Source organism: Dermacentor albipictus, chromosome 1 (assembly GCF_038994185.2).
Source record: "Dermacentor albipictus isolate Rhodes 1998 colony chromosome 1, USDA_Dalb.pri_finalv2, whole genome shotgun sequence".
Classification (NCBI taxonomy): domain Eukaryota; kingdom Metazoa; phylum Arthropoda; class Arachnida; order Ixodida; family Ixodidae; genus Dermacentor; species Dermacentor albipictus.
The window spans coordinates 348,816,677-348,830,838 of NC_091821.1; the positions used below are offsets into that span (position 1 = coordinate 348,816,677).

Consider the following 14,162-nt stretch of genomic DNA (forward strand, 5'->3'; position numbering starts at 1 on the left):
ATCTTTTAGTGTGTAGATCTTGGTTTGTCCTATGCCAAGTTTTTTTCTCACTGATTTCAGGCTGCATTCATTTTTTATGGCTTCTTCAGTCTTTCTCACGTTATAGTTTTGAATATCACTTATTTTCGCCTTGTTGATCAGTTTTGACGGTTCTGCAAATTCTATCTTATCTCTTGAGTTGGACACTTTCATTTTTTTCTCGTTTCTTTATTAGGTCCTTTGTTACTACTGGTTGCCTTGGTGCCTGGCCTCCCACTTTAATTGCTGCCTCTGAAGCCAACCTAGTTACTGTTTCATTCATTAGCTTTATGTCATCATCATCTCTCTGTTCTAGGGCTGCATATTTGTTTGCAAGTACCAGCCTGTTTACAAGTACCAGCCAGGCACTGTTATAACAACTGCAAAGAGGGATCACAGGTGGCAAGCGATATGCAAGCACCACCGAGGCATCGCTTTGGTGGCCCCGAAAGGGGCCTTTTTAAGGGGCCTTTTTAAGATTGTGAGAAGGCTGCTGCAGCAGCCTGTCGGCTTGAGAAACCAGGAAACATATGCTGAGGTGAGATTGCCACAAGCATCTCACCACGTACTTCTCACTGGCTTGCACAAGAAAACCCTACGTCCGTCAGCCTCGTATGCTGTACATGAAGCTTGCCAGCATCCTTGTCCAAGGCATACAGGTACTCCACATAGTGCAGCGGAAGGTTCCTCGCAAAAATGAATCCCTGGAGGGACTGAATTATCTTCCGGGCCCCCCGTGAGCGCAACATTGAGGCAGTCTACCGTAATCACGTCATCGCTGCCATCGCTATGTGATGCAAGCATGTTCATGATGATCACCTGATCGGTTAGAAGCACTTAGTTTCCAAATCTATAGCAGTGCGTTTTCTTTTCACCGGCAACATCATAAATTACCAATGATCAGCGGGCAGATCAGCCATCTTCCGTTTCAGTGGCGAGTCAAACGAGGCTGAGAAACCGCATGGCCAGGAACGATGTCGACACAACCAACAAAGATGAATTCGAGCGATTAAGCTGTTTGCAGAACTGCACTGAATGAAGAGCCAGCGAGCAACATGCCAGCAATCTGCAAGCAGTGCAGCTGATGCGGTCCATTTGTCTTTCGGAGGGTAGGGCAGCGTAGAGCTATGGGCACAACCCATTTGTGTTTGGAGGGGTGGAAGGGCGATGGGAGAGAGGAGTGCAGAGATGGCTGGAAAATGTGTGCACAGTGGCTGTTGGAGCAGCGCCCCATCGTGCAGCGGCTCAAATTTCTCGTTTCCTTTTTTTCTTTCCAAGGATTTCGAATTTCAATACTTTTTGTCTTGGACACCCAGCAGCCAGACTTCATCGTTATAACCGATGTATTGTTAAAACTGGTATCGTTATAAGTGGGTTCGACCCAGTGTGTGTGTGTGTCTGTGTGTGTGCGTGCGGGTGTGTGTTTTTGTTTGTTTGTTTGTTTGTTTATTTATTTATTTATTCATTTATTTATACCTCAGCCCAATTGGGCTATCGTGCAGAAGTGGGTTGTGCATTGGATATAACAACAAAACAATTTTTTCTGCAAAAATCAGCTTCAAGACCATAGGAATCATGATAATTTCGAAATAAAAAATACAATGAGTAATAAAGAACACAGCATGAATCCAGTTAACTGATACGAAAATTCCTCTAAAGGCAGTGACCGAGTTTCACCTGGTGGTAAGTCCCATTTTTCAATTATACGAGGAAAGAGGCTATATATAAATAGGTTAGTATGCAGTTGAAATGGTGCAAGGCTAAGTTTATGGCTATTCCTAGTAGGTCTCAATTCATAAGGAGACAGATAGTTGTTCTTTAATGAGTAGTGTGGGGTGTTAATGAGATTAGGCAACAATTTAAGGCATTCGCAATCACATCGCTCAGACAGAGGTTATAGGCTTAGTGCAACGAGGTGAGATGAGGGTGATGAAGTTTATTTATTTATTTATTTATTCAAAATACCCCCAAAGGCCCTCATTACGAGGGTATTACATGGGGGGGGGGGGGGTCAATCACAAGCACTGGTTGTAGTTTGTACATACGAAAAACAAGAGAGGTTAACAGAAGTAATAATACAGTGAAACATAGTTAACATACAAGATAATTAGGTCACAATTATTACAGAGAAAACATTAGTACATATTAGGAGAACATAAGGCAACTGCACTAAAAACACCAACAAATATCGAAAAATACTGTAAAAGTCCCAAAAAAGAATAATAATACGATTAGTCGACAAGTCGTGAGCGAATTAAATGTTGAAACTTAGTCAAGTCTGGTTCCGTGGCAATGACTGATGGTAAGGCGTTCCATTCAGTTATTGTGCGTGGTAAGAACGAAGATGCATAATGGGATGACTGGCAGTTAATGCGTTTGACTTTGTATGGATGGTCACGGCGTGGAAAAATAACTGTTGGTGACTGAAAGAAATCATCGTGAAGTGATGGATGGTGATAAAGCTTATGGAAAAGTGTTAGGCGAGAAATTTTACGGCGAAGTGCTAAGTTGTCCAAGTCAGCTTTATTCTTTAACGCGGTGACGCTGGTGTAACGTGAATAATCTGAAAATATAAATCGCGCAGCACGGTTCTGCAAGGCTTCGATGTTACTTATGATATACGTTTGTTCGGGATCCCAGATGGCAGACGCGTATTCTAGTTTAGGGCGGATTAATGTTGTGTATGCTAGTTTTTTAACATGCATTGGGGCTTCTTTTAAGTTATGTTTAAGAAGTCCGAGAGTACGATTTGAAGAGGCAAGGGTAAGGTTAATATGATTATTCCATGATAAGTTTGATTGAAGATTGATGCCAAGGTACTTGTAAGTAGTTGCGAGTTCCACAGGGTTGTTATCAAGGGAGTAGGTGGTTAGAATTCGTGGCCTATTGGTGAAAGACATGAGTTTAGTTTTGGAAATATTTAATGGCATTAACCAATTAGAACACCATGCACTTATTGCGTCCAGGTCAGTTTGTAGTAAGTGGCTATCGGTGTTACTTGTTACACATCGGTAAACTACACAATCGTCTGCAAATAGTCTGATTTTAGATGAAACGCAACTGGGTAAATCATTAATATAAATTAGAAAGAGTAAAGGACCAAGTACGCTGCCTTGTGGAACTCCAGACGTAACATCAGCATAACATGAGTTAGAATTGTTAACTGATGTAAACTGAATTCTAGATGAGAGAAAATCGGTGATCCATGCAATTATAGTAGGGTGAATGTTAAGCTGTGAAAGTTTAAGTACCAACCTATGGTGTGGAACACGGTCAAATGCCTTAGAAAAATCTAAAAATATTGCGTCAACTTGGAACCCGGCGTCTATTAGTGCGTGTATGTCGTTAATAAATCCGGCAAGTTGTGTGTCACATGAGTAGCCCTTGCGAAAACCGTGCTGATGCTTAAAAATAATGTTATGGTCTTCAAGGAAGTTGATTACTTGACTGTGTATGATATGTTCGAGTAATTTACAAATAGTGCTGGTTAAGGAGATGGGACGATAATTAAGGGGAGAAGCGCGATCACCTGATTTGAAAATGGGTATTATTTTAGCAATGCGCCAGTCATTAGGAATACCACCAGTTGATAGTGACTGGGAAAATAGAGCTGTTAACAGAGGACAAATACTATGCGATGTATTCTTTAAAATTTTATTGTTGAAACCTAGATGGTCGGCACTAGATGACATTTTAAGATTGGTTAGTAGAGATAAAACACCAGCCTCACTGATGTCTACCTCATGCATTGTGATTCCCACTAATGTCTTTAAAGTTGGCAATGAGTTAATGTTTTCATGAGTGAAAATTGTTACAAACGTATCATTAAGAAGTTGAGCGCAATCTGAATCGCTGATGGGAACACCAAAAGAATCAGTAAGAATGATGTCAGTGCGAATTGCAGGGTTCACCACACGCCAAAAGTGACGAGTATTAGTTTTTAGCATGGATGGTAAATCATGAGAAAAAAAGTTTTTGCGAGTGGATTTTAGTAATGCCTTATAAGCCTTTTCACATGCTTTGTGTTTATCATGAGCACTCGCTACACCAGTCAGCTTAGCCTGCCTGTAAAGTCTTTTCTTTTTGTTATTAAGCCGCCGAAGCTTGTTAGTAAACCATGGAGAACTGCTTTTGTAGGAAATGGATAACACAGGAATGTAGGTGTCAATGAGTGAACTGAGGGTGGCCTTAAACAGGACCCAGTTCTGTTCAATGGAACGGGAATGAAAATCATGCAGAAATTGACCTGAAAATGTGGTTAATTCATTGTTAATTGCGTCGAAATTGGCTTTACCGTAACACCTTATTTTCTTTTTGGTAATTATTCTTTTGCTCACGCAAAAGTTAATGCATCCAGTTATGACATCATGGTCAGCGATGCCTGCTTCATGAGTTATGTCAGATAATATATCCGGATTATTAGTTAAGATTAAGTCTAGTATATTGGCAGAAGTTTCAGTGGATCGTGTTGGTTGACTAATAAGTTGGGTTAATGAAAAGTCAAGACAAGTGCTGAGAAAGGTATGCGCGGCCGCATCCGTGGCCGATACGGAGAGCGTCGACCAATCTATATTAGGAAAATTGAAATCGCCAAATATGATAATCACCGACCTCGGAAAATGCGCGCACACCTCGCTCAACACTCGATGATACTCTTCGGAAAACGCGCCAGACATGTCGGGTGGGCGATAAAAAACGCCAATTATCACACCAAATGCAGCACCCTTCAGGGAAATCCAAGTACATTCCAGAAAAGAATCGATAATGATGGGTGCGGCGATGAATTCTTCCTTTATCGCGATGAGCACACCGCCCCCTCTACGCTGTTGCCTATCACATTTCACAGTTCCGGTCATAACAGTGGTATATGAAATGGATCGCTTTATTTTGAACTGATTCAAGGGTGTTAATGTCATATACTTTACAAGGGTTCCAGATGGGGCAACCATATCAGAGTATAGGTCGGATGAGCGATTTATACGTCAGGAATTTCGTTTCACGCGGAGCTTTTTGCAATGTGGGATTTAAATAGCCTATTTTCTTTAGTGCTTTAATGCATGTGTATTCGATATGCCTTGACGATGACATGTTAGGTGTGAAGATAAGGCCAAAGTACTTGTATTCAGAGACCTGTTCCAGGGAAGAGCCATTAAACGAATTATTAAACAAAGACACAGAAGTGCGCTTACTGAAAAATAAAGTGACTGTTTTTACAAATTTTATATTCATTTGCCATTTGTTGCACCGCCTGCAAAATTGTGTAATAGAATTATTAAGTGAAAGGTGGTCAACATTTGTGTTAATTAGGTTATACAGCACACAGTTGTTAGCATAAAGGTCGATTTCTGTGGACATATAATTCGACAAATCATTTATGTACAATAAGAACAAAAGTGGCTCCAGCACTGAGCCCTGGAGCACTCCAGACATCACATTTACTACAGACGAGTTTGAGGAATTAACCGAAACGTACTGGGAATGGTTATGTATAAAGCTAGCGATCCAGTCAATTAAGGAAGAGTTATTAAGTGTAGCGCGAAGCTTACGAAGAAGTTTTGAGTGTGTAACACATTGTCGAATGTCTTGGAAAAATCTATGAAAATGGCATCTACATGATTTCCAACGTCGAGAGTGTGTGGAATGTCACGAGAGAATTCTATGAGCCGAGTTATTGTACTAAACCCACGACAAAAACCATGCTGGGCACCACTAAATATGCAATTATTTTCAAGAAACTCCATAATATGCTTAAAGATTATATGCTCAAGAAGTTTACATGATTGAGACATAAATGACATAGGACGAGAGTTTAATGGTGACCGCTTCTTGCCAGATTCATACAAGGGAAGAATTTTTGCCAATTTCCAAACCAACAGAACTGTTACAGTAGATAAAGACCTTTGAAAAAATTACAGCCAAATATCGACTACTCCAAGCAGGGCCACAGGATTTTTTATTTTTTAAGCCCAAAATTAGATTCAGAACACCTTCGAGAGACACAGTAATATTGCCAAGTGAATAATGTGAGTCATGAATGAAGTTGGCAAGTCGAAGTTATCAGTTGTGAAAACCGATTGAAAATATTGATTGAATGGAGTGGTGATAATTAATATATCATTGTAAGGATCATTATTCATAACTGTATTTGTGGAAGCTGAGTTGGGTAAGATTGAAGCCCAAAATATTCTAGGAGGACTTTACATTAGATCTTGTAATGTAAACCTGAAGTACAAGTCTTTTGATGAATTAATTTTGAGGAAAAGTTCCACACTGGCTACGTTAAATTCGGCTATTTTAAGGGGGTCACCGTTTCGTTTTAAAGGTCTTAATATAGTAACATGATGTGACAGGTGAGGTATCTCAAGCGAAATCCAGGGAAGATAGGGGGGGGGGGGGGGGCAGGAATAAACCTTTATTGTAGAACCAGCACTTTATGATGGCCGGACCTAAGCCTCCCATGAGGGAACGCCAAGAGCTTCCCTCGCTGCCACATCACAGGCGTGCTGGGTTGCCCAGGTTTGGTCGTCGGGGGCGGAGCTCCGCAGAGCCTCATGCAACCTCGACAAGAGGGTCGTGGTGTTGTTGTGTGTGTACTGTGCTGGGCACTCCCACAGCATATGTGGAAGCGTAGCCGGGTGAATGCCACAGCACCGGCAGTTGGGGGTAGTGACTGTCCGCCAGAAGATTAGGATTTTTCTTTTTTTGTTTTCAGAAGGACGAAGGGCTGGATGCAGCTTGCCACAATCTTTTGAAAAGAAGCCATCAAGAAATTCACATCATTAGATTAGCTGAAATGTTTTAAACAATCAAAAGAGTCACATAAAAGGTCAATATTAGACGGATCGTCAGTGTGTGTGAAATAGGGTAAAGTAGAATAAACAAAAGAATTGTTATGAACAGGAACAGAAGTAGATACAAGAACAGCCTTGTGGTCTGAAATATCACCTGCAACTTCACATTCAAAACCATTATCTAAAAGGCAGGGACTGACAAAAACAAAGTCTAAAACTGCAACACCTCTTGTGTTTGATTCAACAATTTGCTTTAAACCAAAATATAATGAAATATGTAACAGTGCTTTGCTTATTTCCACATCATAGCCAGTGAGCGATAAAGATGGCCACAAAATACCGGGTGCATTCAAATTCCCAAGACAGATCAACCTTGAAGAAGAAAAAAAAACACTCGTGCATGGATGTCGTTAAAGCGAGCAGCCGAGCTAGGTTCGATGGCGGCAGGCGCTAGATAATGCCAAATACCATAGAAATGCTTCCAAAAAAGACCTTACACCAAACTGATTTGGTATAAAGTGGACAGGGGACTATCGAATATTTAAGCTCAGACCACAGAAATAATGCAATGCCACCTCCTCTTCCATGATGTATATGAGTTCTAACAACTGTAAAACCTGGAGGTGTTATTCTGCAGTCATATATGTTATCATGCAACCATGCTTCTGTTACACCGGCAATATGTGGTGAATGGGCAGGTATCAGTGAACGAAAATTTGGAAAATTGTTAATTAAGCTTCTGGCATTAACATTTAAGATGCATAGGGGTTCTTGTGGTTGGTTACTGATTCGTCAGGGGGTAATAGTTGAAACACTGGAAATAACTTTTGTTGGGTGAGAAAGAACCTTAGTGAGGGTGTTAGTATCATCATATTAACTGCACCTAACTTTATCAACAAATGCGTGGTCAAAGCTTAAGTGAACGATGGAAACATTATCCCGAAAGGGCTTAGATGCTTCCCATATCTTTTCTTTGACTAATTGTATGTGCACTGCAACATCCTCAGAAATACAGAAGTCAGAACCTTTAAGTTTGCACCCATTTTTAAGGATGTTTATTTTTTTTGCAATAGTTGAACAGTTTCATGATAACGGAGTAGGCAATCCACATGCCTTCGACCAATCCTGTGGCACTTTTCTAAACTCAGGCAATCGATTTAAAGTTTTCTTTGAACTGCGTGGAAATTTTAGACTGCAGAAGATCATCATATATATATATATATATATATATATATATATTTTGTTTCTTATTCTTTTTTAGACAATACAGATTTTTTATAGAAAGACTATAGGTACAGCAAATGCGGCATTTTTGCAAAGCAGTTCTTAGGTGAATTGGACTACTTTGCCACTAATAACGTGCACTTCAGAAGACTAGTTAGGAAAAATTCACTAGTTAACTTTTCTTATTAGCACCTTAAGGACAGTTGTTTAAGTGGCACATTTGAAAATAGTCACATCTTCATGCACTATCATTTTTTAAACATCGTGAAAGCCACACTTAATTTGACATATTCATCATCAGATTTCCAACGTTAAATAGAGGCAATATCGGAACCGAGGGCACCAGGAATGCAGGACAAGGAGCCTCAAAAGAGTTAAGTGCTCTCACGTGCCCATCGGCCAGCAGCAGTGACCACCACGGCAACACCAGGCCAATGTTTGCTCCCAAGTGCTCTCATGTGCCAACCTGCAGGCAACCGTTGCCACCGCGACAACGCAAGACCTAGCTGCTTCGACATCTGTTACCAAGTTTCCTGCTAGTTGGTGCTGAGTTTTTCATTGAAAGAATTCGCCATTGTGAGCAATGGTGCCGACTCTGCCTTTGTCATCCGCACCGATGGCTTTGAAGCATGGAAAGCACAACAACTCCAGGCAACTCTGCCGATTTTCCATGTCAACAGATGTCTGAACACTTCGGTCATGTCCTCAACAAAAGTAGGTTTGAGAGTTGCACAGATTTTTTACAAATGAATTTAATTTATTGCCTCGAACACCCTACCTTGCCTCCTCAGTTACAGGCCAGATTGTGTATGACATCAGGAGTGTTCCAGGCAGAGCATGCCGGGATCATGTAGATGACAGTGATGAGAGCGTCAAGGAGTCAACAATCATGAGCTAATGCATGGCATGAGAAGTTGCTGTTGCAAGAAGTTGCGTTCCCTGTAGACGTACAAGAGAGAGGAGGCAAGTGGTGTTGCATTGTTGGCTGCACAAACTTCAGCCCTCGCTATCCACACACACAGTTTGAGCCGATGCTGATCGCGTAAAGCCAAGGTTAAGCCTATATGTCAAGGTCGCGCAGTTCATGCGTCTGCTGCTGGCAGACCCGAGTGACTGACCTGAAGCTAATTAAGCCATCGGGATGAAGAAAACTCCTTCTGTAGTTCAGATTTGACCATGTGGATTTGAAACAAGCCATTTTTAATTTCATATAGTGCACGCACAGAAAGTCAGAAGCAACGGCACGGAGCAGTATCAACATTGGTATGTTGCTGTTTCAGATGAAAAGCTGCCTGCCACAGTCACTGGCACTTCCCTAAATTAAATACGACTACGAACATGGGTGTATTTTTACCTATTGTCTTGCAGACTCTTTATTTAACTTCCAAGGTGAACTGCTTGCCTCGTATCCTAAATGGGCACAGGTTCCTTAGATACAGCATCATAAACAACCGCCTCCTTCAGCTGCCAATAGTGTCTATATTGGCATCAACGTTTCTGCGAAAAAACTATGCGTTCTCTAAATGAACAATCATACGTGCAAAGTCCTCATCTATGTCCACATTACGGAACACATTGTGCACATGAAGAGAATACGAAGAAAGATAAGTAAGCAGCATAACAATGCTCCCATACTACGGTCTCCCGCTCGCTGTTTTCGAAGGTGTGTGGTCGCTGATATCAGCGTGATTCAGAGTGATGCGACGGTGCTTGCATGCACGAGGTCTGCTTGTTTTGATATGTTCCGACATTAATTGATGTCACCGATAAGCGGCTAGCATTATATATCTCAAGCGAATGATGAGTGGTCGGTGTACTTGCTGATGTAAACAAATAGCAGCACTGTTCGGTGCTTTTGACTGTCAGCAGCATTCTTGTGGTACACAAATGTGGAAAGTCGTGCTCCACATCTTACAGTGAGCATGCGAAGTGCTTCCCTGAGAATGGCTAAAACGCCTAAAATAGCAAGCAGCACGTATAAAATTAGGGGTTAGGGCTACCCTTAGTCTTCATGTTGCAGCACGATATGTAGCGCATGAGCGTTGGCTCTCGTGGTGGCGGGTCGAATGCGAATGGTGATTCATGGCTATTTAATTCGTCAAAATCATAACTCAATATTTGACAGATCCGAAGAGCTGGTGCCACTGACATTGTCACCCGAAGATCAGGTGCAGTCCCAAATCAGTCGAGCATCTGCTTTTCACTGCCAGCAAGTGAGGCTGGCATGCCTTCCTCAGTGGGGACACTCGTGACGTCACACAAAAAGGTTCGCTCGGCTGCTTGATCAGATCTTGGTTTCATTTTTGAGCTTTTTCGCTCATTTAAAATTATTATTATTATTATTATTATTATTATTATTATTATTATTATTATTATTATTATTATTATTAGTGATAGCACAAGATCATGTCACATTTAAGCTTGCTTGAGATGAAGTACACATCTTAAGAGGCCGCACAACCATTTAATTCAGGGACGGTACCAGGCCACTATGAGGCCCACAGAGCCCTTCTGACCAGCCTTGCACTTAAAGAGAGCCACCTGCGGGTCTTGCCATCCATGAACTATTGAGTTTCCCTCCTTCTCAGCCATGAAAATTGCTCGCCTTTAGAAATGGGTGTCATATCAAATGCGCTACATCGCGATAATGTCACGAATAAGCAGAGTTGAAGCGCGAAAGACCACAGGGTACTGCACATGAGGAAGGAAAAATATAGGAGGGAGCATTAAGTCGCGCAGCCTGTTTTGGCAAGCGGAAGCCCCACAAAGGCACAGTGTTGACCCAACCTGGACATTTTGCGTCGTGATCACGGAGCAAGAATCAAGATTTGCTGAGATGTTTGGTTCCTAGTAGCTATGCCAGTAGTTTTTATTTGGTGCATGCTTGTTCGGCTGCCCTGCCATGGCTCTGCCTGCACGGTGGGAACGCTAAAGCCAACCGCGAGCTTTGACATGCGATCCCATGTTGGGCCACCAGGTTTGGCTTCAACTGAATTGCGGTATGCTCCCTCCCATCTTTTACCTTCCTCCATGGTACTGCAGCACCATATCCATAACAGAAGTACAGTAACACCTTGTTAAACCGTACCTGCTTAAACAGTATTCCGTTTTAAATGTAGTAAAGTCAAATTCCCGACTCAGCAGCCATTGAACATAATGTGTTTTGTATCCGCAAACACCGTACCAGCTTATTACGTACGTATCGGTTAACACGTAGTGTTTCCACTTTTCGTGCGTTGGCTCCATTAGGCGGCCCGGCAGAACAAGCCTCAGAGATCGGAACAACAGCCTCCAAGTGCCCTGTGCATTTGCACGTGACGCCACATAAACATCAACATCATTTCGGTGCGTTGCCAGAGTGCGTTGCGGTGTGATGCAACGCTAGGACTTGCATCATGCCAAAGCTCGGATAAAAAAAAACACCGGGTGCTCAGCATAGAAGAAAAATTGGACATCATTCGTGCTATCAAACGTGGCACGAAGACGTCGGTGCTGGCACGCAACAGAGATCCACCGTTTACTACAGTGTGTGGCAATTGGAATGCGAAGAAGTTGCTTGACAGCAATGCTGCAACTGTGAAAAGATGTTGGCTACAAGGTTAGACTTTTCGCCATTGTTGCCTCTCTTGTTGCTGAAGTGTTGTCTAGCAACAGTGATGAGGACACAGAAAGCAACAGCACGGGTTATTCAGGCCCAACGGTGGCAGAAAAGCCTCGTGAATGCAATCGTCACGACGAAAACAGCACCCTGCAATGAAAAAGGCTTCGCACAACTTCTGCAGTGCTACCGCGCGACTTCTGCAGTGCTACCGCGCCTGTTCAGGGAGAATTTGCAACGCCAACGAGGAATCTGCTGAGAAGAGGGGGCTGGCTGAAAAACTCGCTCGCAGCTTCAGTAAGTTTGAGGCTGCTGTCGTCCCTGCTAGGCCATCGCGGCATCAAACGAAAATAACAGACTTTTGTTATGCAAAGTGAATAAATACTACATGCTTTTGTCCCTTCATCGCACTCCCCTAGTTTTTGACAGGTAAGTGGGCAATCTCGTGCACTTTTTGTTTAGCAGTACTACCGTTTATTGTGCACTTTTTTCAAGCTCCAGCAAACTACGGTTAAACGAGGTTTCACTGTACAGCGAAAATGGCATCGATTCCAACCCAAAACAAGTTTTGACTTCAGTCAGCTTGTGTCTGGATGGTAGCAAGATGTAAAGGTACAGGTTCCCAGTGTACCGCTAAACACAGTGGAATTTAGGATAGTTCCTTTAAAATTGAGAATTTTGCTGTTATTCGAATGTAACGTGAATGAAAAAAAACCTGTTATCAGCTGGCTGCAGTGTGCTCACGTGCTTGCCTGCGCATGCATAGGGGCTTTTTACTTACCTTTTCTTTTTCATTTTATTTTTATTTACTTTTATTATTATTATTTTTTTTTTTTCTGAGACAGTATCACAGAGGTGTCATACAAGATGGGGTCAGTGTAAAATTGCATTGTAAATCGAGGTTTTTAAATATATTATTTCTGTGGAGGTTTTACCGGGACTAAACCATTTCACTGTGAAATGCAGGTCGTCACATGACTGGGGGACAGATAATCGAGGTTATACTGTACCGGCCACATGTTGCACGACAGTGATAACATAACAATGATAGTTAAGTGAAAGCTATCACCAGTAAAAAAGTAAACTTATGCATGGCAATGTCATCATCCTTGCAGCCATCCATACCTGCCCACTACCCCCCCCCCACATTAATAAAATATAAACATCGAACAGGTGCAAGCCGTTGCCAATATACTTGTAGCTCAATACAGCTTTGGCAGATGGTCTGCTGGGGAGGGGGTAATATATTGAGGAAATCCACAGAAGTAGGCCTGAAGTAAAGGTCCTCTAGCCTGTTACAGCAAGGCATGCAGCTTACCTCAACAAAATTGGCAAGCAGTACAGGACTGAGTTCCTTCTCCAGGACAGTGCGATTGTGCTCATTGCCAAAGCAGCAGCAGACAAGTGTCGGAAAGAGCACCTGTGTGAGCTCTGGATTGCTGAAGTACTCAAATGGCAGGGTACACAGCAACTGCAGAAGCGTGGGTTGTTCGCCTGACTGTATTACAGCCTGCGTAGAGAAAACACACCAGCACCATGTGTACTCACTTTTTTGGTATCAACTGTATCCATAGTGGTGCCACAATTATTGCTGCTATCAGTACAAATTAATGGCATTACTTTGAAATACACTGCACATACAAAATAGTTTGTTGCAGTGGAACTTCCCAGCATTGAAATCCGCAATCGGCTGTGTGACTGCTGTGCCAGATGTACTGCCCAATGCAAACAACTGCTTCTTGCACAAGGCATAACTGTCGGACAGTTCTACTAGCAGCACGCTTTACTTTTTAACAATGTGAAATTTGACAGAATACCTATCACTTTCTTTGAAATTATGCCACGGTAATATCTAGGTGGTGCGTAGTAACCTTCTTAGGAGGACTGACCTGAAAGTCTTGTGTGCCAGTTTCCACGGTAGGTATTAACTTCATAATTCTAGTATGCAGCCTCAACTCCTTGAAACCTTTCTATTAGAAGCTGTACTGCACTTGGCATGTGTTTTGAACTGGTCAAATTAAGAGGTAACGTAATTAATTATTTGTACAAATCAGACCATTTATAATGAAATCCCTTATAGTGTAGGACCGGCTACAATGCAGTCTTTTATGACTCTTGTTTACCCTTCCATAGAACTCCATGTGAAGGCTAAATAGCGATCATAATGCAGCTGCCAGAAAATCCTGCAGACAAGCGAAGCAGCAAGCATGCTTCTCAACGAGTAGCACCAGTCAGGGGGAGAGCAGCCAAGCAGAAGGTGGAGGAGGAGTCACAGAGCGAACAAACAAGGAACGGGGGGAAAAAAAAGCAGCGCAAAGGTGGCAGCTAATTTTATGTACGCATTCTTTAGGCACGCACAGGTTTTCTAGGCTGTTCAGGTGATGGAGAGTCCTTTGCTCTGGCAGCAAGCCGCGTGTAAGTGGTGCAAGTCTTCGCTCTTTGGCTGTTAAGTTTGCATGTGGAGAATAAATACAGTATTTTATAACTCCAGTATCACAGAAAAAATTGTTTCCAGAATTTTGCTGTGCTTT

The 14,162-nt window shown here is 42.2% G+C and overlaps 1 protein-coding gene across 2 annotated transcripts in view; it reads right to left on the bottom strand.

Annotated features, from left to right (window-relative positions):
- ssp3 (short spindle 3) overlaps positions 1 to 14,162 on the bottom strand; it is a 249,820-nt gene that overhangs the window by 90,896 nt on the left and 144,762 nt on the right. Inside the window, exons 26-27 of one of the 2 annotated variants that reach the window (XM_065424929.2) lie at positions 12,950 to 13,141; positions 6,650 to 6,763 (exon numbers count right to left, since the gene is read on the bottom strand). In XM_065424929.2, coding sequence (XP_065281001.1) covers positions 6,704 to 6,763; positions 12,950 to 13,141 — 252 coding nt within the window. In that variant the 3' untranslated portion in view covers positions 6,650 to 6,703. Of the gene's footprint in view, positions 1 to 6,649; positions 6,764 to 12,949; positions 13,142 to 14,162 lie in introns of those variants that run through there. The other variant, XM_065424845.1, reaches the window with a different exon arrangement.